The sequence below is a fragment of the Opisthocomus hoazin genome, chromosome 6 (genome assembly GCF_030867145.1).
Source record: "Opisthocomus hoazin isolate bOpiHoa1 chromosome 6, bOpiHoa1.hap1, whole genome shotgun sequence".
In the NCBI taxonomy this organism is placed as follows: Eukaryota; Metazoa; Chordata; class Aves; order Opisthocomiformes; family Opisthocomidae; genus Opisthocomus; species Opisthocomus hoazin.
This window is the reverse complement of record NC_134419.1, coordinates 61,738,983-61,762,764: the sequence shown is the minus strand read 5'-3', so window position 1 is coordinate 61,762,764 and position 23,782 is coordinate 61,738,983. Positions and strand designations below refer to the sequence as shown.

The 23,782-nt window shown below is 42.1% G+C and overlaps 1 protein-coding gene across 1 annotated transcript; it reads left to right on the top strand.

The window, feature by feature from the left end:
- Positions 1-12,035: 12,035 nt before the first annotated feature.
- Positions 12,036-22,320, top strand: SLC35G1 (solute carrier family 35 member G1). The gene is made up of 3 exons (XM_075423442.1): positions 12,036-12,272; positions 16,115-16,295; positions 16,801-22,320. The coding sequence occupies exons 1-3, from the start codon at positions 12,065-12,067 to the stop codon at positions 17,558-17,560; spliced, it is 1,149 nt and encodes a 382-aa protein (XP_075279557.1). The 5' UTR covers positions 12,036-12,064; the 3' UTR covers positions 17,561-22,320.
- Positions 22,321-23,782: the final 1,462 nt, after the last annotated feature.

Sequence of the window (23,782 nt, the reverse complement as noted above, 5' to 3'; positions counted from 1 at the left end):
ATTTATGTATATGAGTATTACAATATATTGTGTTAGTATTCAGTGGAAAATAAAGAACATTTAAACCACAGAAGTAACAAACAGTCTTCAGACTGTTGATGAACACTACTGGTAATAGCACCAAGAGAAAGCAGAGAAGTCAGCAGGCCCACAATGTTACAACTAGGGACAGAATATAAGCCCTCAGCAAGTCTCAAGAGGCCGGGAGTCTTCCCTCTCAAGGAAATATTTTCCCCACCATGAAACACACCATGTGTTCCTCCTCAGTGGGGTCCCCTGAAAATCCAGATGATCACCTTGTTCCTGGAAAATATAGCAAGAGGCTTACAAACTTCATGCGCTACATCCATGATCTCAGTTTGTGGCAGTTTTTCCTTTTGACACCTCCCCATTACATCGGCCTCAACAGCGGCGACACGAACAGAGCGGCAAGCAGGCTACCGCCCACTGAAGGGGCCCGGGCCCTGCTGGGGCAGGACAGCAGCTCAGGTTCAGCAGGTGGAAAAGGCAAACCCAAGCACGCAGTACGCTCGGCTGTTAACGCCTGCCCCGCCGCCCAGCAGGCTTCGTCGCCGGTTTGTTAACAAGCATCGCAAACACTTGCAGCTCCCTTCCACAGGCCTGCAAGCCGCCGCCTCTCGTGCTTGCTGATCTGGAGACCTGAGCCAGGTAGTAAGGCTGTGATTCAGACTCCTATTGATTAGAACGGCTAAATGTGTTCTTGTGGTCGGGAACTAACCGATAAATGTGGAGGTCTTGGGGAGTTCGATTCCTCCAGACCGAGCTGCGGTGTGCTGCCTGACTTACTGCTAACGGCAACTTTTCTTCATCGCCGATGACTCTGAATTCTAGTGGCTGGTGTTAAAGGCATGCCTCTGTTTATAGTTCACTTAAACAAAGCGCTCAGAGGCCAACCTAACCCTATCCCTATTCAGGAATTTTCCTGAAGTCAACTATAGCTACAAAGACCTCCAGTGTGCTATACAGAAGTGGTGTTGTATTTCTGCTTTGAGACTTCGAATTTCTCCAATTAGTTATGCTAGTGTTATACTTCTGTCTTCAAATTGGCTACAGTAGAAAGCAATATTTGCCTCCAAATATGCACATTTATATTCACATAATTGTTTATTTATTCTCCAAATAAGCTGGAGTGGATGATGGCAATAATTATGTTACTGTTCCCAATCTCTTATTCATCAAATCAATTTTTGAATTCGCAAAAGTTGTTTTCAACTCAGCCTTACTTTATGATTCCTACTGAATTATTTCAATTGAAAAAGGACTTTCTGACCCATTCTCACTTCCTGTTCGAAGGCCGGGATAGCGACAGCAGTATGTTAGCAAGTTGTCAACCTGCCCAGATGGTAAATATCCAAGAATGCTGAAAGAGCTTCAGAATACACAGTTCTTCATTAAAAACCATTTATGTGCAAAAGAACTGGATGTAACAAATATCGTATCTATTTTTATAAAAGTTCATGGGATAATTACTGGAGTTTCAGACCAGTAGGATCCACATTTATATCTGGTTGAGTATCTGAAATGACAATCGAAAATGGAAGTGTAAAATTGCAGGAGAAAGTAGGTAACTAAACACACGGGACAGGCTGACTAGTGCAGTTCAGGGTCCAGAAACACAAAATAGTATACACAGGAGAGCAATGCTCGCAAGGTTTAAAATTAGCAGTAAAGAAAGGCAACTTGACATTGTTGTGAACAACTCAGCAAGACACTGATCAAGATACAGCTACAGGAGAAAGCAAATAATGTTACAACATGTGCAGGATAGTAGGGAGAATACAATGCTACATGTTATAACAAACCAATGCTGTCGCTTTATCTGAGCTATTGCATGCAGTACTAATGTAGCCTTCTCAAAAAACACACTGAAGAATTATTAAGGACTCAGAGAAATGTGGTAAAGCTCACTGAAGGTGTGGAACAAGATGGCACTTTAGCAAACAGCAGGCCATGAACCAAAATACTTTCCCTCCCCAAATTAAACTGTGGCATTCATTGCAATAGGCCATTGTTGAGAACAAGAACCTGGCATTCAGAAAACAGTCAAACATGGACAAACTACATTAAAATTGCATTTCTCTTTTCTATTAGTACTTAAAATAATTTTGAATTATTAGGGAAGTAGAGGTTCTTTGCACTTCTGCTGGAAGCATCTGGCTGTAGCCATTCTGGACAAGGGGACAGCCAAGCAGCTGGATAACGACTGTGCTCCAGTGTGTCATTGCCTATTGTCAGTCCTTGAGACACACTGCTCAGAAATTAGCTCAACTTTGTTGCTGAGATTCACAAAATAAAATATATAAGATGCACATATGAATTAGCTGTTCAGAAGCGTTTACAGTACTGAGAACAGGAACACTGAAAAAATCTGGAAGATACCAGCAACATATATTTCAAGGATGACAACAATTAGAAAATTTTGGCAAAGTAGTTGCAAGCACTTGAAAATGTAATTGCACAACTTTGACTGGCTTCAGCTATGTAAGTCCTGACAGACATAGACACCCTTTGGAAGAACAGAACTCAGTAGTTTTATATGCTTATTCTTAAGAGTTGAATATTAGAGCTGTAGACATATTAGTTGCAACATACCTTATGATTATCCAGGTAACAGCATTGTCCCGTGAGGGAGTAATTTCTGAAACACAAGAACAGATTACCAATTTTGGAAAAAAGCCCAAACAAATAAAGAAATAAAAAACCCCAAATTTCACAATTTCCAAATAACTGTGAAAGTTGAAAACCCTGTCCTGTGCCCTTTTGTCCTCAATATACAACATCATACTGATACTGCCCGTACAGGAAAAGCACCAGTAAATACATTGCTCCACAGTACAAAACAAAGGAAGAAAAAGGACAAAGCTGGAACAGAAACAATAGTTTGTGGTCAAGCAATCTGTTTGGGTTTGGAAAGTTTAATTGCACCTGTGAATGTCTAAATTTTCTGATATACAGAACATTATGGAAAAGAGAACATCCTTTTAATGTTTACATTTGAAAGCATTAGCTACCTGGATTACAAACTGCAAACACCAATAAAAATCCACTGCTTTTAAATAATCCGTATGTGCTGGCATTAGTCCAGCCTTAAACCCTAGCTCCAACTTTTCCTTAGCATCGTTTAAGGTAACAACTGCTCCTTCAAACTAAACCCACTTCAAGGCTGAGACCAAGAAAAAGTATCTGGTACAGCAGCTGCTAGGAAAGCTCTGCTTGTCTGTACGGGGTTCTGGAGTACATCAAACTGCAACAGCAGTACGACAGTCATATAGTATTAGCTTGAACCAAATAGGAAATGAATGTTTGTTCCAGAATTACAACTAATTTCAGAATTTCTGCAAAGTTATTTTGAGAGCAGTAACACTATCAATGGACCTAAGAATAAGAAAAAAGGAAGCTATTTCAACTGCTTCTTAGAAAATCCTACTATTGGGGTGTTTGTGACTGTTGTCTAAAAGTACCCGTAAATGTAACTAGGTAAAATTGCAGAATAACCAGTTAATTCAATGACTCGAACTGTAAAGTGTACCTGGCAAGACTATTCCAAATAAACTCTGCTATGGTGATATCACTGTATACAGCCAAAGCTCTCTTCAGCCAGTAAATTGCAAAGTTCTGTTTCCCTGTCCAAGAATACCTCGTAGCCCTCCTTGTGCCCGTGCAAGGGACAGGCTGCCGAGAAGCTGCACCTGGAAGAAGGGAACAAGCTCCATGTGTGCCTCACCAGTGACAATTTGCTTGAAGCACAGCCACAGCCCGCAGGCACTCCTCCCAGAGACACGGACAGCTCAGCAGGGTCTTGAGGACACCAGCTCTTGCATTTCGGAACATTCCCAGTTTTGTTGGTATTTCAGAGGGAGTAATCAGCTTGCATGTGTCATCAAACCCAAGCTCGCTTCTCGTCCACTTGCTGGGGAGCCAGGAGCAGATTGCAGAGATCAGCACACTCTGCAAAAGCTTGGTCAGCCCATCCTTGAGGGGCTGCCACCCTGGCACTGGTGGTGAGCTAGCTGAGGTTACAGGGACAGAAAAATAACCATTCGGAGTTAGACTAGGGTTCATGTGCTCCAACGTCCTGCCTACTTAGCCAGAAGTGATGCTTGTTTTTAAAAAAAAAAAAAAAGGAGTATGGAAAATACAGCACGATGATTTCCCAGGATACCCTCTCAGCCTCTAGCAAGGAAGGAAAAAAACCATGCTTCCTTCCTGCCTTAAGGAAGTATTCTTATGGACAGCAAAATGCCTAGAACTGGTACATTCTGCATGCATGGCAGCAGCAGGGGTTTTTCTATAATGAGGAATGCTGTTGTGCATTGCAGCTCCTGCAGGTAATGAAGGAGCACTGACTTCAATTAAACAATAATGAAAACAAAAAACACCCCACCTGTATCTGCGACTCTGACAAATGGAAAGGGTTTTAAAACCTATGTTGCAAGGTTTTCCTCCCACAACAACGGCTGGTGCTGCATCTCAGATCCTTCCCCTTTGAACACACCAGTGCAAGTAAATGGAAAGGAGCAGACATTACACTAGCGTGTCAGAACAAGATAAGAGATGCACAGGCTGAATCATGTTAGTCTTTCATATATATCATAGGTTTCTATAAATATAGAACATAAATATGTTTCATATAAATAACATATCATTCATATTTATAAATATATATATGTGTGATAGCTTCCCAATACAGTAATAATGATCCATCACCTGTGACGAGGTTATGTGCACTGTATGTAATTTTTGTTCTGAGGAAAAGTAGAAGCCAAGGAAGAACAATCTCCTTCAAGTAAGGCATCTAAATGAATGCTTAATAATTCATAGGAGTTGCAAGTAAGGAAGTTTCCCCCTCCCTGCCCTGCAGAGCACCCCCAGGCAGACAGTTTACAGAACGGGAAACTACTGTGTAAGTGCCAAGAAATGCAGCTGATGGAAATAGTGCCCTCCCCTTCTATGAAGATAAACTATACATTCAGTCATTCCTGTTGCTGTAAAAAAATCAGTTAAGGTGACAGTGAAAAAAATATAATTGAACAAATTATCTTCTTTTAACAGCTACAAATGCCATTATAGAACAGAACAAAACAAGCAAAAATGATCACTGGCAACTGGGAGCAATTTCCATTTTCCTCCACTCCTCCTTGGGAGCTCTAACACTCCCTGGCACTCAAGCTGTACTTCTACTATCTGATTTTTGTACTGTACTGCCTGCCAGAAAAAAAAATCTCTGGAAAATCACCACAAACTTTAAAGTCATATAATTTTTTATTTCTCTTTCTCTTCTCTCCCCAGTGCAGACTGCTACAAAGGAGGAAGGAAATACTTCCCCTTTTCTACTACTAATTCCCTGAGTAATCTAGAAGGAGCACGTATTAATGATTACATTATTTCAACTCAAGCATTTTGCAGAATGGTAACTGATACCTGCTATCTACCCCTGTTTTCTCTGTCTATAGTTCACAGAATACCTGTCCTTCCCCCTTGCAAGACCTTCGACTTTGGCAGCTGCATTGAACAAGCTGACACAGTATTCTCTGCTACATGTAAGTGGCAATTTGCATTATGTAACAGGGCAAGTTCCTAGGCAATTTCCAAGAACTCCGCCAAGGAAGAGGTGGAAAAAAAACAAGTAAAGTTATCAAAATTGCCAAATACAATTTTCTGAAAGATCGAGAAATTGGGATGGATTTGGGAAATAATTTTAAATGAGATAGATGAGATGTTGGGGGCTGAAAATGTCAAAACATTAAATTTAAATTTAAGCAACTACCAGGAGGAGATGCTTACCAGGAGAAGCACCTACCCAGGGCAATCCATACGTAAATGCTAGCAGGCTCATTTCTTCTCTTCTGTACATCAAATGCCATCAATGAATGGGATTCTTTTTTCTGGATTCCTTGTTCATTTTCTCTTATTTTCTTTTTGTTCACTGTGCATTTCTGTATGCACTGGATGATCTTACTCTTTACGAGTAAAGAGTTACTCAAAGGGAACAGAGCTTTAGATAGTTTTATAGCTAATCTCATAATGTTCTGCATTGTTAGCAATAGTACTGACACATCAGATCAGAAACTACAGTAAGGGAAAGGTAAATGCCAATGTTGAAAGCTTGTCACTGCTTAAATGGCCCCAATAAACAACTGAAAAAGGAATTACGACAGTTACTGTGTTACACTGAATACACATTCCTCTAGTATAAAAAAAAAAAAAAAGTTGTATGCACTTTCCTGGAAAATTTTTACATTTAGTGAGGACTTGGATACCCCCAGCCAACCAAATGAAACAGTATGCCTGAATAAAACACCACCCACACTTCTTTTGCCAGAAACGAGATTTTTGCAAATTCAGGCTTTCACATTGGTTGCTTTGCCAAGCTTATATTCAAAATACAGATTCTCCTAAAAGAGTAGAAGTAATAGCCTTGACAATGTATGTTTTATCAAGTACTGCTAGTTTGCAACATGTAGGAATTCTGTTCATTAGCTTCACTGTATCACAGTAGAAACTAAGTACACACACATATAGGTGTGTGCACCTGAGATACACCTGAGGCAAAGGCACAGAGGGTGTGTAAACATACATTTACCATTAAAGACTCTGTTCATCAAGATTAACTCAGTAAGTTTTGCCTTTTTAGCATGGTATACTTGTTACATGTACAAACTTCACTGCAGGAAGATAGCAAGTGCTGCTGATTCCTCTGAGTACCAGGGCAAATACTCGAATGCCACCTGTCACTGTGCTTTACAAAACTTACAGTAGTTTGGCCTGTGGCGAAAACATTTATGATCAACAAAACCAGTACTACTGTTCATTTTCTTGTCTACCAGTGAGCTACTGAAGTTCACTCTATTGGTATGCTTAGATGTTTATGTTCTTCAGTGGACACAAAACGACAGAGAAAGAATCAGATGGCTTTTTTATTAAGAGATGGAAATAAGACTTTTTTGTCCAAGATGTATCAGAGTAACAGCCTTTTCCACATGCTTAGAGAACCAAAAATGACATAATATTTTTAATTTAAGGATCACCATCTAGATTTGCCTAAATTCTTGAGAAGCTTATGTGAAATACAAGAAAGAAAACGCTAAGCTTACAGTGTTCACTCTACATGGAAAATGATTTTTAATTCATGCTCTCATGAATACTACCTACAGAGACCTGATGGCTTAGCAAGCAATGTAGTTAAGCCATCTGAGGATAGAAGCAATGCTGCATGACCTTTATGTGACCAAAATCAGATAAGAAGCACACCTTTAATACTGGATTGAAAGCACACTAAACAAGTGTAGAAGCAGAACTTGAATATTGTCCTGCTTATCCATTATTTTTCAATTTTTCAGAAGTAAAAAAAAAATCTGAAAACACGTGAAGTTTTTTGGTGCATATACTCCTTACTTCTACCTGAATGTGCTTGTCTCAGTACTTTCAGTCTCCTGAACAGCAACTGCTAATAGTGCAATCTGAAAAACACAGTTAAAAAGAGCCCGAGGATCTCTCCTTTATATTGACCATAATTGCAGGATTCCTTACTATTACAATGTTCTAGCCTAGCTCCTATTATTATAGTACTATTCAGTACAACCACCAACTCAGGAGGAAGAAAACTGTGATACTCTAAACACACTCTTCGACACAAGATTAAACGTTTGTACAAGTCATATATATACATGTGGAAGCAATTTGTGGTGATGGCAAAAAGGAGTATCCTTCACCATCCACCTTAACAGTAAAGCTGAAAAATATGGGTCTCTTCTAGCACACAAGATGGACACAAAATCCACAAAGACATGCACCGGAATTTTGATGGAGTGGCAGCAGCTCATACGGACCGCATCTTCACTGGGCTGCGAGACTGCAAGGGCTCATTCTTTTTAAATTCTTTTTTTTTTCTTTTTCACTGTGAGGGCGATTGAACACTGGAGCACTTTGCCCAGGGGGGTGGTGCAGTCTCTATGCTTGGAGATACTCAAACCCCCAAGGGACACAGTCCTGAACTCTAGCTGACCCTGCTTTGAGCAGGGGGGTTTGGACTAGAAAACCTTTTAAGGCACCAGATGTGCCCATCAACCTCAGCTATTCTATGATTACCAAACAACTCTGGGTTGACCAGAAGTTTGAATGCATGATTGGGACAATGAAACTCCTTGGTGCTGCAATAATCATCTGGTTTATGGCATTCAGGTGCAGAGGTGAATGGTTATTACAACGCACTTAAGACTTGGATCCATTTCAGAAGCTGATAAAGTTTTTCTTCTCTATTTTTTTGTTAAACCTTTTCAGAAGGAAAGGAAAAAATGCAAGTTTATTGTGTTACTTCCTTTGCACTAAGCTATATTAGTTTTAATGAATTTCTTGCTAGACAAGTTAAATCCCAAATTAAGATCTTAAATGTGGTTTTACAGAATTAGCATTTTTACAGAATAAAAGCCATCAGTACGGATTGCTGTTTTGATTTAAATCTTCTAATATTTTTACAGCTTAAGCAGTACATAACTGTGCTGGCACAGCGATGTTAAGATCAAACTGGGATAGACGTCACCAGGGCGTTCCACGTGCAGTATCCAGGCATCCAGCCTTCTGTCTCTGCTGCCGGTGCTCTGCAGAGCCCTTAGTGCTGCCCCGAGGTGAGGTGAAGACGGGCTGCTTCAGTTCCAGGGCTCACCGTGTTTATATTACTTAGTTCTCACTAAACCTCCAAGAGGCAGCAGCTTTTCAAAAAGATTCTTAGGATATCTCAGCGGTGGATAAAAGAAATGATGTGGTAGTGGATGAAGTTCTTATAATCTCATAGAAAACTCCCACGGTTCTCCACAAAACCCACGTAATTGCTGTGTCATTTGTGCCTGTTCGAGTTTCTGAAAAGCCACTCAGAGACAGCACTTGCAGGCAGGGAGATGGAAACCGAACACCAAAGGATCCCTCACCAGGCACGCAGACCCAGGCCAGTGACTCATTACAGTACTTTACTAAGTACCTGTCAGGTCTCTGTCTCAACCGGCGACACTGGCTTGTTCCTGGCATTTATAATGACAAAAACTGTCTGCCTAAATTCTAGATGAGGATGAAAATATGAGAAAACTCTCTGTGTGGAGAGTGGTGAGCATGCAGGAGAAGGTGGCTCCCTCTCCACGCTTATGACATTGTGGAAACCAGACAAATGCCATTCTAGCTGGTGCCGCAGTTTAATTTTCAGTGGTCAAATTGCCCAAGTTCACTAAAGGTTTTTCTTACAGAGTTTGTACTCAGAGAAGAAGCGACCCTTACTGTTCTACTGTTGGTTGCAAGCTGGCAATGTGCTGGAGGAAGGAACAGCTAGTTCTGAGCACAGTGTTATACAGACCAGGCTTCATCTGAACTTGAAAGGGCTTAATTTTCCAATCTAGGGCAGCGTGACTGCAAATTACATCTGCCTACTGGTTAATTTGGGCAGCTGTGACTGCTGTGTCATTTTGGAAGCGCTCTCCTTCCTCAGAGAAGAGAGTTGTGCTTTACAAGCAGAACTTGGAAGCTCTCAAGCTGAGAGCAGCCTGGCAGTTTGACCAGGAGCAAACAGAACGCTTTATGTGTCTTGGCATAAACAAACACTGCCCTTAGATGTTCCCCTTCAAAGCCAGGCATGGGACGGCGTGGAGGGGGTTGTTGCAGAGTCTCTTTGAAACTCCCTACAGTACTTGGCATTGTGGCACTTAAAAATTTTACTTTGGGTTTCATAGTGGTAGTATTATAAAATAAATACAGAATCTGCATATTTTAACAAAGTATGTAAACAAATAGCCAGAAATCGTAAGAGCCCACTGAATTTTGTGCTGTGTCTGTGCTATGGATTAGATGTTTTGGCTCTGGTTTTCTTCACTGAGGACTCAAGTCAGCCAGCTGCTTCTGCTGTTGCTGGCTGCGGGGGTAGCCCGCCCAGCGACTGTGAAGACGGGCCTTTTCATCGGTGCATGCGCTCCGCAAGCCCGCTTCATGCGCGCTGGCCGAGGGACATCCCGGGTCTTCCCCTGGAGACCTGCGGGATCGCCGCCCCAGGATGGCTGCTGAGAGGCAGAACCTCCACGCGGTCTGTCACCAAAGCTCCTCTGGGACGGACAGCTCTCACTTCGTGTTCGCGATTCACAGAACCTGTGAAAGCTGCCCCAGAGCACAGAGAGGTCAATGTTTCTTGGGAAAGCAGTGGGCTGCCAGGTTTTTTTGCATCTCCCTCTCTAAACTGAGGGATAGGGAACAGCGTCAGGCAAGAGTAACTTCTTACCTCAGGGTGTCTGGGAAATTTTGCTGGCCCCTTTGTGGGACGTGCAGCTGCCATTGCATCTCCCCTGAGGGAAGATTTAGTCAAGCTTTCAGTACAGACGTTGTAGAGGACTATACTGGCAGGAACTTTAATAAAAGCAGTTTCTATCTAGTGCAGCAGGCATTTACTTATTTCCTTGGTTTACAGCAAGAGGAGTTCAGATAATGTAAATCTTTAGAAATAATTAATCCTGATTTCAACACAAATTTTTTAATTGATTTCTCTTTTTTAAAAACAATTGATACAACACATCTAATTATTAGTTAAGAATAATCTGCAAAATAATTCTGGTCATATTAATCAAATGCTAGCTCCAAGATAATGAAATACTTCTGGCCTCTAGTGGGTTAGCATGGACTATAAAATGTGCTAAATCAGAGACAAGGAAAGCTTGAAACAGCTTTTATATGGTAGCTTGAGGGAAAGCTTGAAACAGTTTGTGTGAAATAGCTTGTATTTAGCACTTAGTACTCAATTTGCTAAAGCTATAGATTACATTTCCACTTCTTAAGAATAAATAAATAAACACTGACTATGCAGCTAAAAGATGTGTGAGCATAAATCTCCTCTTTCAATAGAAATTCCTCCCTATTTTAATTATTGATAACAGCTCAACTTGCTCAAAAGGCAAGAATTTTAGCATTTGAGATTTATTCCGCTGCTTCTCCTCTGCACTCTGACGGGTAAGGGGCTATCCTGTGTTTCCTCGCACCCACTCCCCTTTCTGACTCCCGAAAGACACAGGCGTCATTGCTTTTTTTACGGAAAACGTACCGCGAGAAGGTGGTGAAATGACTTCTGTGCCCTGCCAACAACCCTGCAAGGCTTTTCCTAGGCACACGGAATGACTAATCGCATCCCATTTTGACCTCCGTGAGCGCGGCTGGTGCCGGCAGCAGCTTTTCCACGGAGACGGACGGAGACGGAGGGGATGCTGCCGCCGCCGCCACCACGGCCATCAAATGCCGATGGGCCCGCGGAAGGACGGCCGAGCTGCTGCACCCGGTGAGGAGACGGGGCCGGCGGGATCTCACACTGTGGCACACAGGGCACGCAGAGGCGGTGACAAGAGCCCAGCTACCACGGCGCGGGTCCTGCCTAGGAGCAGGCCGGTGACCCGCACCGCGAGGCAGCCGCCCCGTGCGCAGCAGCGGGCTCAGATGACGCACCCACGCCCGCAACATAATTTCGCGCCATCCCTTCTCAGAGTTTTACGTCCTGGCAAGCGCAACCGCCTCACAAAGCCGCTCAGCAGCAGCCGCGGCCTGCGCCGCCCCGCGCCTCACGGCCGCCCGGCGGGGCCAGCCCCGCTCCGCTCTCCGGCGAGATGAGAGCTCCCCCTCCCGAGGCGCCGGGGCCTCCCGCCGAGCCCCGGCGCGGCCCACGCCCCTCCGCCCGGGCAGAGCTCCCCGCCGCCCACGCCGCGCCCCTCGCAGGGCGCTGTCGCGGGCTGAGGAACAGACACGGCGCTGCGCCTGTCCCGGGAGGGGCGCTTGGCTCCCTGCGGGCTTCCGGGCAGGTCTCTGCTGTGGGAGGGGGACTGGCAAGCCGGCTGCTTCCCGGCGCGGCCCTGCCTCGGGATGCGGTAAGCCGGGACCCGGCACGGCCCCCCCGCCCCACGGGCTCAGGGCGCTCCGGGCGGGAAGAGGGAGGGAGCCGGGCGGCGCTGGGCGGTGGCACCGCATGCGCAAGAGGCCAGGTGCCGGCCGGCTCGTGAGGAGCCGGTAGCATCGCGGCCAGCCCGGCGCCCTCATGGTGCCGTGCCAGGGCGGCGAGGCCGCCGCGGTTCCGGCCGCGGGCGGGACGGAGCCGGAGGTGCCGCCGAGCCGGGAGGACGGGGCAGGCACGGGGCAGCCTTGCCTGTGCCCGGCGCCCGGTATGGAGGCGGCGAGCGCCGAAGAGCGCCGCGTTCGCGGCTCCTGCTCGGGTTTGTCCTGGCCGCGCTGCTGCAAGGCACCGGGTGAGGAGGGGCAGTCTGGCAAGCGGGGCGGGGGGGGGCAGCGCCCTCCTGGGTGGGCTACCCGCTGTCGGGGTGACATTGCCGCCGGGGCGGAGGAAGAGGAAGCGGCCCCGAGGACACCGGGGCTCACGGCCGGCGGCGGCGGGGCGCCGAGCGAGCTGGGGCGGCCGCATAGGGCGCCCGGCACCTGGGCCGGCCCCGCCGCCTCCCCGGCGGCCCCGGCGGCTCGCACCTGCTGCCCGGCGGGGGGCACCGGGCCGGCCCCTGCGAGCGCGCTCGGCTGCGCCCTCCGCCTCCCGCTCCGCCTCAGCGGACGGGCAGGTCCCGGGTGAAGGGGACGCTGAGGGGAGAGGCGGGCGCCACCTCCTCCGTGACGCCGGGCCCCGGCGCGGCCGCCCCGGGAGCGGGCAGAGCGCTCGGGGCCGCTCCCCGCTCCCGTCCCCGTGGCGGCTGTGGCTGCCTCGGTGGCTCGCACCTTCCCTCGGCCTGAGCCTGCTCGTTGTTTTCGGCTTAGCACCGGCTTCGCCGCTTCGTCGTTTGGGGTTGTTGAAGCCACAGGCTTGCCGCGAAGGTGTTTTTTGTAAGTCTGACGTGGCTTCCTTTTAAAACGTAAATACCACCTTAAAAGAAGTTTTGAAGTTGTTACCTGAAGTGCTTCAGCGTGTGTAATTTTTAAACGACTTCACTGAAAATGTGTTTGCCGTTAAATGTGGACCATAACTGACTTTCCATCAGAAAATGGATGAAATGGCAGTCTTCGTTAGCTCGTAAGCTCGTAAGCTGTGGACAGGCCAAAAGAGACGGCGTACTTCAGTGAAATTCCCGTTAGCATCTCTTCTGAGGCAAACCTTGGGGAAAAAAACAGTATCTGAAATCCTGAGAAACTTGCATTTATTTACCAAAAAATACTTCTTTTTTTGTTAGTCTGTCTAGCAAAATGTTGAGTCAGTGGCAAAACTTTATGAATCATGCCTAGATCTTGTCTGCATGACCATGATTAGTTCATACGCAGGGTGTTGTGCTCCTGTCGCTTTCCTGGAGTCTGAGAGAGAGCTGTGCTTCTTATGGTGTGCAGAATGATCACCCTCTTCTGGCTTTCCTGAAGGTCTGGGAGAATCATCTTCTCACCGACCACCTTCCCCACCGCCAGTACTCTTCTGCCTCTGCTGCTCTTCTCAAGGTGGACATATGTGACAAGTGTCATTTTCTTCTGGACGCATTTTGCAAGTGTAAATACTGTTTGCAAGAAAGCATGGCATTAAAACCCAAACAAAAAGACTTTACACAGATAATGGTGTGCAGCGGGGGGCATTTGACTAACACTTAAAACAGGAGTGGGAGATTGTTTGAAAGCCTTAATGTGTGGAGATGGCCAGCGAATACAATTGGAAAACCAAATCTCAAATCTGTAGCCACTCAGGAGAGAGGCTTAGGTGCAACTTGAAACTTTTTTGTTTTCAGACTGCTACACTTTTTTGAAAAAAGCATGAGTGCTGGAGTGTTTTGATGGCATCGGGCTAGTGTTTGGAGGCTTAATAGTTTGTGGAGTGGGAATGTTATCTTAACCTAACCTCCTTAGAACGCATTTTGAAAGAAGTACTCTTAAGAACTGAAATTCTTGTTTTTGGTGGAAGAACTTGTACCATTTTATTTTTAAAAGGAAGTAAAAGACTTTCTCATTGCATCGAGTACAAGCTTTGATAATATGAGACGTTAATGGTTTAAATTCTAGTCTTACAAGACACTGTTTCTGATAGGCTTGGCGTGTTGGGTAGCTTAGAAAAATGAGTTCCTTCTGGTTTTCTTTGTTCCTTCAAATCCAAAGCTTAGTTCTGGGTGTAAGATCCTTTCAACTTAGTTTGCTTCAATTTGATTGGTTTTCCATTTCAACACTTCCATTAATTAGACTGGCTTCGTTCTGTAGTAATCAGACAAGCTATCATGCCTGAAATAAAAGTTGGTAGTTCTGTTTGTGCTGTGTTCATTCATAAGCCAGCCTGGGTTTGGATTTCCCATTGCAGTTATAGGCCACTCTGATTCCTCTTGCGTTAATGTTAGAGACGTTGTTGATCTTGCAGTCCTGTTGCATGACTGTGTGGATTAGGACATTACATAATTCGTGAACATTTTTTAAATCCACTCTGTTTCAGAGTTGGTAGATGTCCCGGTCGGGTGTTGGTTGGTGGTAGTTTTTATAGTCACTTTTATGTAAGTGGCTGTTGCTAAGTAGAAATATTTCTACCTAGTAGAAGCTGTCATTCATTTTCAGCTGTAGTGTGGCTGGATTCCTTGAAGAGCCGGCCTTCTGCCTACTTTAAATTCTGGTGGCAGTATTGAAGCCTGGGTCTGTAGAACTGTTTGAGCTGGAAACAATGCTATACACAGTGTATCAGCCCACGGTCTCAGCTCTTAGGTAGTAAGAAGCAGTTTCTCAGCCTTGAGTGCTGATCTCAAGGAGAATCAAAATGGTTTGTGACAAGTTTTGTTAGTTTAGAAAAACCACACACCCAAAACAAAACAAAAAACCTCTCAAAACCATATTTAGTTGCTAAGCAACTCACAGCTGTGCCCTGCTGATTATGTTGTGGAGGATCCATAAGGCTCATGGGCTCCCACACTAATGTGAGATAAAGCACCCTTTTATCAGAACACTGCCTCAGGAACATGGAGTTCTCGCTCTTTTCTTTAGAGGGTATTGTCGAAGAAAAGGTAACACCCAATGTTTTGTGCAGACAGAAAGAAAAGAGATAGCAAGGTAACATCCCGCTCAAATTTTTCATGGGTTCTCTTTTCCATGGTGTTCACCTCAAGGTTCAGTGGAAAGACTGTTCCATTTGTGCAGCAGTGCAATAACAAAAAAGGCTGGTTTCTTTGGAGACAGTGTTGAGCTTGGCAGCAGTTCACCCTCTCTGTTTGGCCTTTTTTTTGTGTGTGATAGTTGAGGATGGGGATGATGAGTAGAATGAGGAAGAGTCTGTCACTGAAGAGGGCCTAAGGCAATGGGGAAGCTTGAATAGAAACCATTAGACTTGGGAAACTAATTCTGGAAGAGAAAGTCTGATAAATAAGCAAAAACTAAGGTGAAACTAAGGTCTTGATGGAACTGTGATGGATATCAGTACTTTCAACAGGCCTATGATGTTTTAAAATCAGTCACTTAAACTTCTGCTGCTTAAAAATGTATATGTGGGATTTATTTGAAGAAAATATTTGGATTCTGAACAGCAAGATAAGAATGTTATAAAAAACTTCTGTAGGTCTAGGTCAAATTTAGGGTGAGTTAGCTGCAAAATAAACATGAGGTATAACAGAAGTGAGGTTCTGTACACAATTTTCACGTGTGTGTTTGTGAGAAAGGAAATTAAATTGTTGCTTAGGAACCTTAATTAACTTACTCAATAATCAGATAATTCCCAGTTAATAAGTTTCAGCGTTCCAGAATCTGACCATGGACCATTTTGCAGTCAGTTGTATTTATTCATCCTTGGGTGGTGGTCAGAATCCTACAACTAGTTCTGTAGTGAATTGCCCAAACTAGTTTGATGCCTCCAAGAAGTGAAGCCTACTAGCTCATGTAGAACTGTGAGAAGTGTAGGAATGGTTTTGTATTGTTAGAGTTCATATCTTATCTCCTTAAGAAGAAAAGGAGAGTCGTGGTGGTCAGTGAAACATATTTTCAAAGTAGGTCTGGTAAATACATGTGGTATTTGCATTTGTTTCTTTTGCTTCTCCTGTTCTTTACCACAAGAATAGCTACAAATGTGTGTAGCACTGCAGGACGTAGAGCCCACTGACCTGAGAAATCTAATTGATCATTATTAACTGGAGTTTGTCTCTTGCAGGGACAAAGAAGAAAGCTGCTTGTCCAGGACTTGGTCTGTTTTATACTGTACTGTCTGCCTTCCTTTTCTCAGTGGCCTCTTTATTTCTTAAAAAAATAGAAGATGTACATTCAGTGGAAGTGAGTGCGTTTCGATGTGTTTTCCAAATGGCATTTGTTCTTCCTGGTTTAATATACTACAAGTAAGTGTAGCAAATGTTTAAACTTAAAGTTATTTCTTAAAAATAGATCTAGAATTATCACTCACTTAAATCAGATTGTAATATTACTTTAATTCAGACCAGTTGCGTAATTGCATTGTTTTGGATTACCTGATATTTTATTTAATAGAGTTCAGAAAACTGAAAAATCTTGAATCCCTGAATTGTAGAGGTTTCTACAGGGTTCATATCAAATGTATTGATCTTCATGAAGTGGTGTTCTTAAAACCAAAAAATAGACGGTAATTTGTAGATACTCTTGGGTTATTTTGCAAGCAAAAAATTAATAACTAGAAGAATAGGTTGCGGACTTTGAATGTGATTGGGGGTGGTGATGGGAATAAACTGGTCTGTGATCAGTTAAAAATATTTTGACATTTGAGATAAGTCCCTCAGTCTAGAAAGGTGTGTATGATTAAATGTGATTGGATATTGGTCATGAAATAAGCAAACCAGTGACATTAATGTGACATTTCTGTTTTTTCAGAACCGGGTTTTTGGGACCAAAAGGTAAAAGAATTTTTCTTTTCTTCCGAGGACTCCTTGGCTCTAGTGCAATGATTCTTCTCTACTATGCTTTCCAAGTCATGCCACTAGCCGATGCCACTGTTATAACTTTCAGCAGTCCTGTTTTTACATCGTTGCTGGCATGGATCTTTCTCAAAGAGAAATACAGCATTTGGGATCTTCTGTTTACCCTCTTTGCAATCACTGGAGTGATTCTTATTGCCAGACCACCATTTCTGTTCGGGTCAAACGTTACGGGGATCGAAGGAAGTTACACCGATCACCTTAAAGGAACTGTAGCAGCAATTACAAGCACACTATCTACAGCTTCGACTTTCATTATACTAAGGAAAGTGGGAAAATCTGTGCATTATTTTCTGTCAATTTGGTATTACGCAGTCATTGGTTTCATTGGATGTGTTGTAGCGTTATTTGTTATGAATGAATGGCGTTTACCATATTGCGGTAAAGATAGGGTTCTTCTAATATTAATAGGCGTGGTAGGGTTAGGTGGTCAGATATTTCTCACAAAAGCATTACAGATAGAGAAGGCTGGACCTGTAGCCATAATGAAAACAATGGATGTGGTGTTTGCTTTTATTTTACAAATTCTTTTTCTTAATCATCTCCCAACTTGGTGGACTGTGGGTGGTGCTCTCTGTGTAGTAGCTAGTAGTTCTGGAACGGCCATTCGTAAGTGGCGACAAAGCTTGAAAAAAGCTAAGCAAAATGAAATCTAACAATACAGACACTAATTCATTACAGAAACAGGCAATCTTGAAATATATATACAATATTTATTTTTATTTATTTGAAATATCTCATTTACCAAATTGTAGTACCAAGTTATATCCAATAAAATAAGTTGATTTAAAAAAAAAAAAACACCAAAATTGAAGATGTTTTAACAACTGATTAGGTATATGCTTTTCTTTCTCGTATTTAGGCATGCAAATATGAGAAGTAGGAAGATATTTAGACGTTGCTTGCTTCCTACCAAAAGCAGATAATAGCTTTTTTGGCATTTTATTTTCCTAAAATTCCTGAGTCTCCACTTCTTAGACCCTTTCCCTTTTCTGCTGAGCAGTGGGAATCAGTCTCCCAGGCTTACTTAATATTATTCTGTGCTTGATTGCCAGAGGGATTGCAGAACAAAAGTTAGAGTGAAACAAAGAGTTATAATCCTATAAACATCCAACTTTTATAGAACAGCTAAAGCTTGCCCATTTACAAGCTTGAGATTCCCCGTCTGAAACAGATGCCAAATGGGGATTTATTGTTAGTCTGGATTCCAAAAGAACAAAGGATATTTCACCTTTCCAAGTAATATTAAGAGAAAATTAACTTGTGAAAATTACCTATTGGCTTTGATTTCTTTAAAAAAAAAAAAAAAGTTTGCACTTGCTTTACAGACATAATGAAGCAACCTAATCCCTTTTTTTTGTAACGTGATTTTCCCAATGAACCTGTCTTTAGTTGCTGCAGTCTCAGTGATGAGAGACAATAGTTAATGGTATACCACCCGTAAATGAGCCATTTCTTGTGGTGTGGAATAGTATGCTATAGCTGCACTTTTCTTTGTTCTATGCAAAATACTAAATTTTTTAGGTATTTAGTATTGGTTTTTTTAAATGCTGCTTATGACCCTTTTGTTTAGATTCTTTTGTACAAAAGTTCTTTATGAGACCAAGTTTAAGACTTCTTGGCCTTTATGAAGTTAGGCAAATGCTTTATTTTAAATCCTCCTATATCTGAAGAATTTACAAGAGTTCAGAGTAATTGCAGTTTCACAGAAAATGCAGGTTGGCCAGGGTCATAGTGGAGAACAGAACAGGTTTGAGGAGAGCTTGGTGGGAGGGTGGAGCTACGCACGTGCATCCCATGACATGGCAGCATCCGCACAACATCAGGCAGTGCTAGCGGGCAGCATCAGCCCCATGTCTCCAGCTGGCCCTCTTAAATCTGCACTTAGTCACTTCTCTTACACACCTTCTCACTTCTGTAGGCCTTATCTTGATAGCAACAAACACTAAGAAAAAAGGCTTCTGTTACTGATCTTGGTGTCTTTCATGTTTAGGGAGAAATATATGTTTATTATCAGGTAGGTGATTTTCCCAAATGGAGTTTTACGTACGTTTGGGTCTCAGTAGTGCTTAAAGAAAAATTTAACTTGGATCTTTATTTGGTCCTTTGTATCATGAGGTGTTTTTCAGTTATTTACTGACTCCAGTGTTTTTCTAAAGGAGAATGCTGTGCTCTGTAGACTTGATACTTGGTTTTTTTTTGAAAATCACTAAAGGTGGCAGATGCTTTCTTGTTTTGATTTATAGATGTCTAGTCACACATCATTTCTTTTGCCAAAAAGCATTGCATCCTGGCAGGGCAGATCTAGGGACCTGAGTCCGGGAGGTCTGGAATGTGTATAGTACTTCGAGATGCATCTGGAAGTTGGGAGCCATCTTGGCACAAGATTCTGTACATAAACCAACGCCCTGAATCCATGTGTGTCTATGGACAGGAGAAGTTTCCACTTCAGCAGTACAATCAGTTCCTGCTTAGAGCTGCCCATTGTCTGCTTCTCCTGAAGGCTGAAGTTCAGCTACTGCTGACAAGGTCAGGAGTAGTATGAAACCACTTTCACATCTCTTTAAAGCCTGATGTAAGAATAAAATTCCAGTTTGGCACCCGTTTGTTTCACTTAATACTTGAAACTATAAACTGGGATGGTTTCTTCTGCTGCTCAGCCATCACTGCCATTAAGCAACAGCTTTTGGGGAGCGGAGGAAAATAGACTGCATTTTGTACTGCTTCGCTGCATGTTTAACATGCATGTGTTTGAACCGACACTTACAAAGCTGTGGTTCCAAAGCAGTTCAGATTCATGTAAATTTCGGTTGTCAGCTAGTCCTGGTCCCTCCTGTTGGCTCAGTGCTCGTGGTTTGTGTGGTGAGCTGGCTCTGGGAGCTGATCCAGCTGCATAACTGCTTAGTAAGGTTGTTGAAGAGGGCAAAACCAGAGTAGCCTGGACTTGATGACAGTGTGAAAACATTAGGAAGAGGAATTAGATAATAGTTTAAATTACAGTGTATGAATGCTGCTTTGTCGGTATGGAGTAAATATAATGTGGAAGCTTATATCGAAAAATCTTTAGGTCGTATGATTTCAATGAATTTAGGTTATGCTGAGTAGAGGACAAGAGACTACTGCAGAAAGGACTCTTTTCTTGCCCTTAACACAAGAGCAAGTGCAGAAAATAAGCTGACCTGAAATCATCAACCTGATACAGTGATTAGTGATTTTTCTCTCAAGTTCTGGCAGAAACTCGTGCTATATTTCCATACCGGTAGTGCCAAAAACCCCAGATGTTTTTTTTTTTTCTTTGTGCAAACCTGTAGCGTTTCCTTATGGGCTCCATCTGTTTATTTCCTTTTGCTGTTTATAAACTTCCTTAAACACTTAAGTTAAAATAATAATCTGAACAAGATCCTATGTTGGAGAACATTTTATTTTTTGGAACATTATTTTGATTTTGATCCATCTTTTAGAGAACTCTTTAACTGGTGTGAGAATGAAAGACTTGACTAGGGCTTCTCTAGTCATAAAGCATGACAAGCTAGCTTCTCTGACTAGCTCTTGTAGATGATTTTGGGAATGGAAGACGTTTAAGCTTTAAGTTTCTTCAGGCATCTCAATTTTTTAATTTTTCTGCCTCTCGGATGTAGGTCAAACCGCTAAATTTTAGTTGGAAGCCTTGAGGAGGATGAAATTATACAAAAGTATGGATACCCTGAAATGTTGGGGTTTGTTGTAATAAAAAATATTTCTTAGAATTCCTAGGCTTAGCCTTGATTCTTTCAGATTCTGATTTTTCCTTTTTTCTTTTTTTTTAAATTTTTTTCTTTTCTTAGATGGATTTTTGCTTTCAAAATCTTTTTTAGCTTTTTAAGTTTTAATACAGAAAGTTTCTCAGGGTGAAATGTGATTTTTCTGAGCTTTGAGTCAGAAATACATTATTAATGTTCATCACCTGTAGTGTCCTGTTGTGATCTTTACCGTATTTTTAGTTCGATAAATGTACTTTTCTTATAGGAAGTCCTCCCTTTGTAATATGATGAAATATTGTTGCATTGCAATTGCGCTTGAATTTCAACATACCAATTCAATGTATCGATTTCAGTGGATCCTGAATAGAAAGAGTAATAATTAATTATTGGTTCTTTTGCACATAAACACAGGGTAAAATGGTTTAGTTGTTACTGATGCATCACAAGCATGTTTCTTATGTTCTTTACTATGCAAAACACTGTAATCGTCTGTTGTCTTCAGTGGGACTTTGTAGCCTTAAAGCCTTATGTACCTGACTCTTCTATAGAGAGTTGATGGCCGGAAAAATGTATGTACTGTCGCAGTGCAGTAGCCAATTTCTTTCAGGTTAAGTTAGTTCTCAAAGTATGCTATAAAACTCTCTAAATACATCTACACTAAGAATTTGACAAGTTCATTGTGTAGACGAGGGCAGTTTACATAATTAAAATGGATTTCCTGCATTTGTCCAACACTGGACATGAAGTAACCTCAGCATAACAGCACTGGTGAAATAACTAGTTCAATGTGTCATTTTTCTTCTGAAACCTGAAACTAGGCTCTTTCCCAATTCCAAAAACTGTTCTAAGATGGCTCTTCCTGTAATTGATAATGACAAGATGGCTAATACAATCCTTGATCATCATTTAGTATATAGTATAAACACTTCCCGCCCATTATTTTCTCTTCCTTGAGCTTTTGTTCAAGAGCTGTCTGTTGGAAGAAAGTTTATTTCTAGAGAGGCAGCCTCTTCAAAAGTTACTTCCTTACTAACTAGCAGTAGTTAACTAGGAAGAGTTTGTTTTCCACTTCTCTAACCACGGTAGGCTCATCTGTGACATCAGTTGCAGGAGGGTGGTGGAAGCATGATCTCTGTCCCCGCGTGGATTCCGGGATGGCAATGCCGACAGCAGATGTGCAGCGCTGACTTCACCAGGACGTTGCAGTTACCAGCAGAATGTTTTTTGTGATCATAACTGCCTGTGCATCCAAAGAAAAGTTGTGGCTTTATGTTCCTGCAGATGCAGGTAACTTCAGGGTGGAACATACATAGACTTCTATGGTGATAACACTTCTGTTTATCAGAATGAGTAATTTCCTATGTCATGTTAGTTACCGTTTGACAAAAAGGAGGTAAAAATACCCTCAGCATTAATTAAACAATTTTTACTACATGCTATATATTGTTAAATATATGTTGAATGATATGTTTTGTAGAAGTTACTGGCTTTATTATGTAGTAGTATATTTTTATAGACAATTCTTATATATTGAAATGTTAAGAATATTTTCATAAGAGATTTATATTCATCATTGCTAATAAAATGAACCTGAAGAATTACTCTCTGGTTTTGCATTGATTAGTAGAACATACTTGAATGTAGTGATTGTAAAAGCTTTATGAAATAACTATTAAAGTCCCTGTTAAATAAGAACATATGCCTCAAATTCTGCTACTATTAGCATGCTGCGTCACTTTTTGTGCCTTGCAACAAGCTAGAGATGAAAAGAAGCAATTTCTTAACTGGAAACACTGTGGCATTGACAGGTCAGTAAAGTTACATTTTCCTGCGTCCAAGTGGCAATTTGTTTTTCTGAGGTTTTTTTGGGCTTTTTTTGTTTTATTTCTGTACATCATGATTTGAATTCAAGCGTTGTCCGTTCTGTCACAAGGTGATGCTTAATTCATCCCAGTGCTTCTCATTATCTAGTGTTTCAATAATGAAATTAACTTTTCACCAAAGGGGAAAAAGCAGAAGAAAAAACAGATTATCTCATTTGCAATCCCACCACCATTGCTAAATATTAAAAAAAGATTGTAATTTTGTTATCTGTATAACAGTGCTTCCTCCTGCAGTGCTGTCTGGATTTGTAAGAGCAGAAGAGAACAACTGGACAAGCCTACCTGAGAGCTTTGTGCATATGCAATGAATCTTTATTTCTGGGTGTGACTTGACTTAGCACTGTAGCGGGAAAAATAGATGAGGTAAGATGAATTACATAGTGGGAGAATTACTAGCAGTGTTAGGCTGTCTATCCAGCAACCTCTTCTCCACCTTACATGCTCAAAACTTAACTTATTGTAGGGTGACTTGACACCGTCTGTTTCTCAGGCACTAAAGCAAAGTACTTCCAAGAGAGCTTACTGTGCCAGACATAGGCAGGAGAAAACTAATTCTGGAAGAATTTAGTGGAGAAACTTTGCAACTTTCTCTTGGCAGTTCTGTAGGTTATTTGGAACAACTATAAATATATAATATATAGAAATTTAAGCTTTAAGGGAAGGGGAAGAAACTTTTTGGATAGACAACATTAAAATCTTCCGTATTTACAAATGGGTAGTGACATAGCACATGAAGAGATGAAAGCTATTACTAAATGCTAAGACTAAAAAAAAAATTCTAGAAATATGTCTACTCAAAAAAAAAAGGGGGGAGGAGGGGAAGGGATCAAAGGATTTCAAAGCAAAAAAAAGCTTTCCTACTATTACTTTGAAAGCAAACAGCTAAAGTTGTACAATACTTGGAGGGTAACTCGCTCTGCTCAGTATTGACTTGACACAGGTGTTCTTACAGTCCTGAGCACGGGAAGCAGTACACGAGATAGGATATGCAGATGGACTGTTGAAATAGGTCTCAGCTGATTCTTTTCATTCTTCAATTAGTTTTGTATTGAACTTTATTTTCTGATACTACTGAATGAAGTTCCTATGTTAACCTGTCAAGTAGCTGTAAATTCTGGACAGGATAATGAGAAAATACTTTGTCATCTGAGGTTATGTATGGAGCAAAGCGAAAATGAGAGATCCGAGTTCTTGCCCTGCTGGTATAAAGGGATTCTGGGGTCTGTGTGAAAGTGGTGGAAAGAAAACGTGTTTT

What these genes read in the sequence shown, in the direction of transcription:
- SLC35G1 (XM_075423442.1), top strand. Translation starts at nt 12,065, where the DNA reads ATGGTGCCGTGCCAGGGCGGCGAGGCCGCCGCGGTTCCGGCCGCGGGC. An exon ending in GCGCTGCTGCAAGGCACCGG is followed by an intron (nt 12,273 to 16,114) that starts GTGAGGAGGGGC and finishes TGTCTCTTGCAG; the next exon opens with GGACAAAGAAGAAAGCTGCT. An exon ending in CCTGGTTTAATATACTACAA is followed by an intron (nt 16,296 to 16,800) that starts GTAAGTGTAGCA and finishes CTGTTTTTTCAG; the next exon opens with AACCGGGTTTTTGGGACCAA.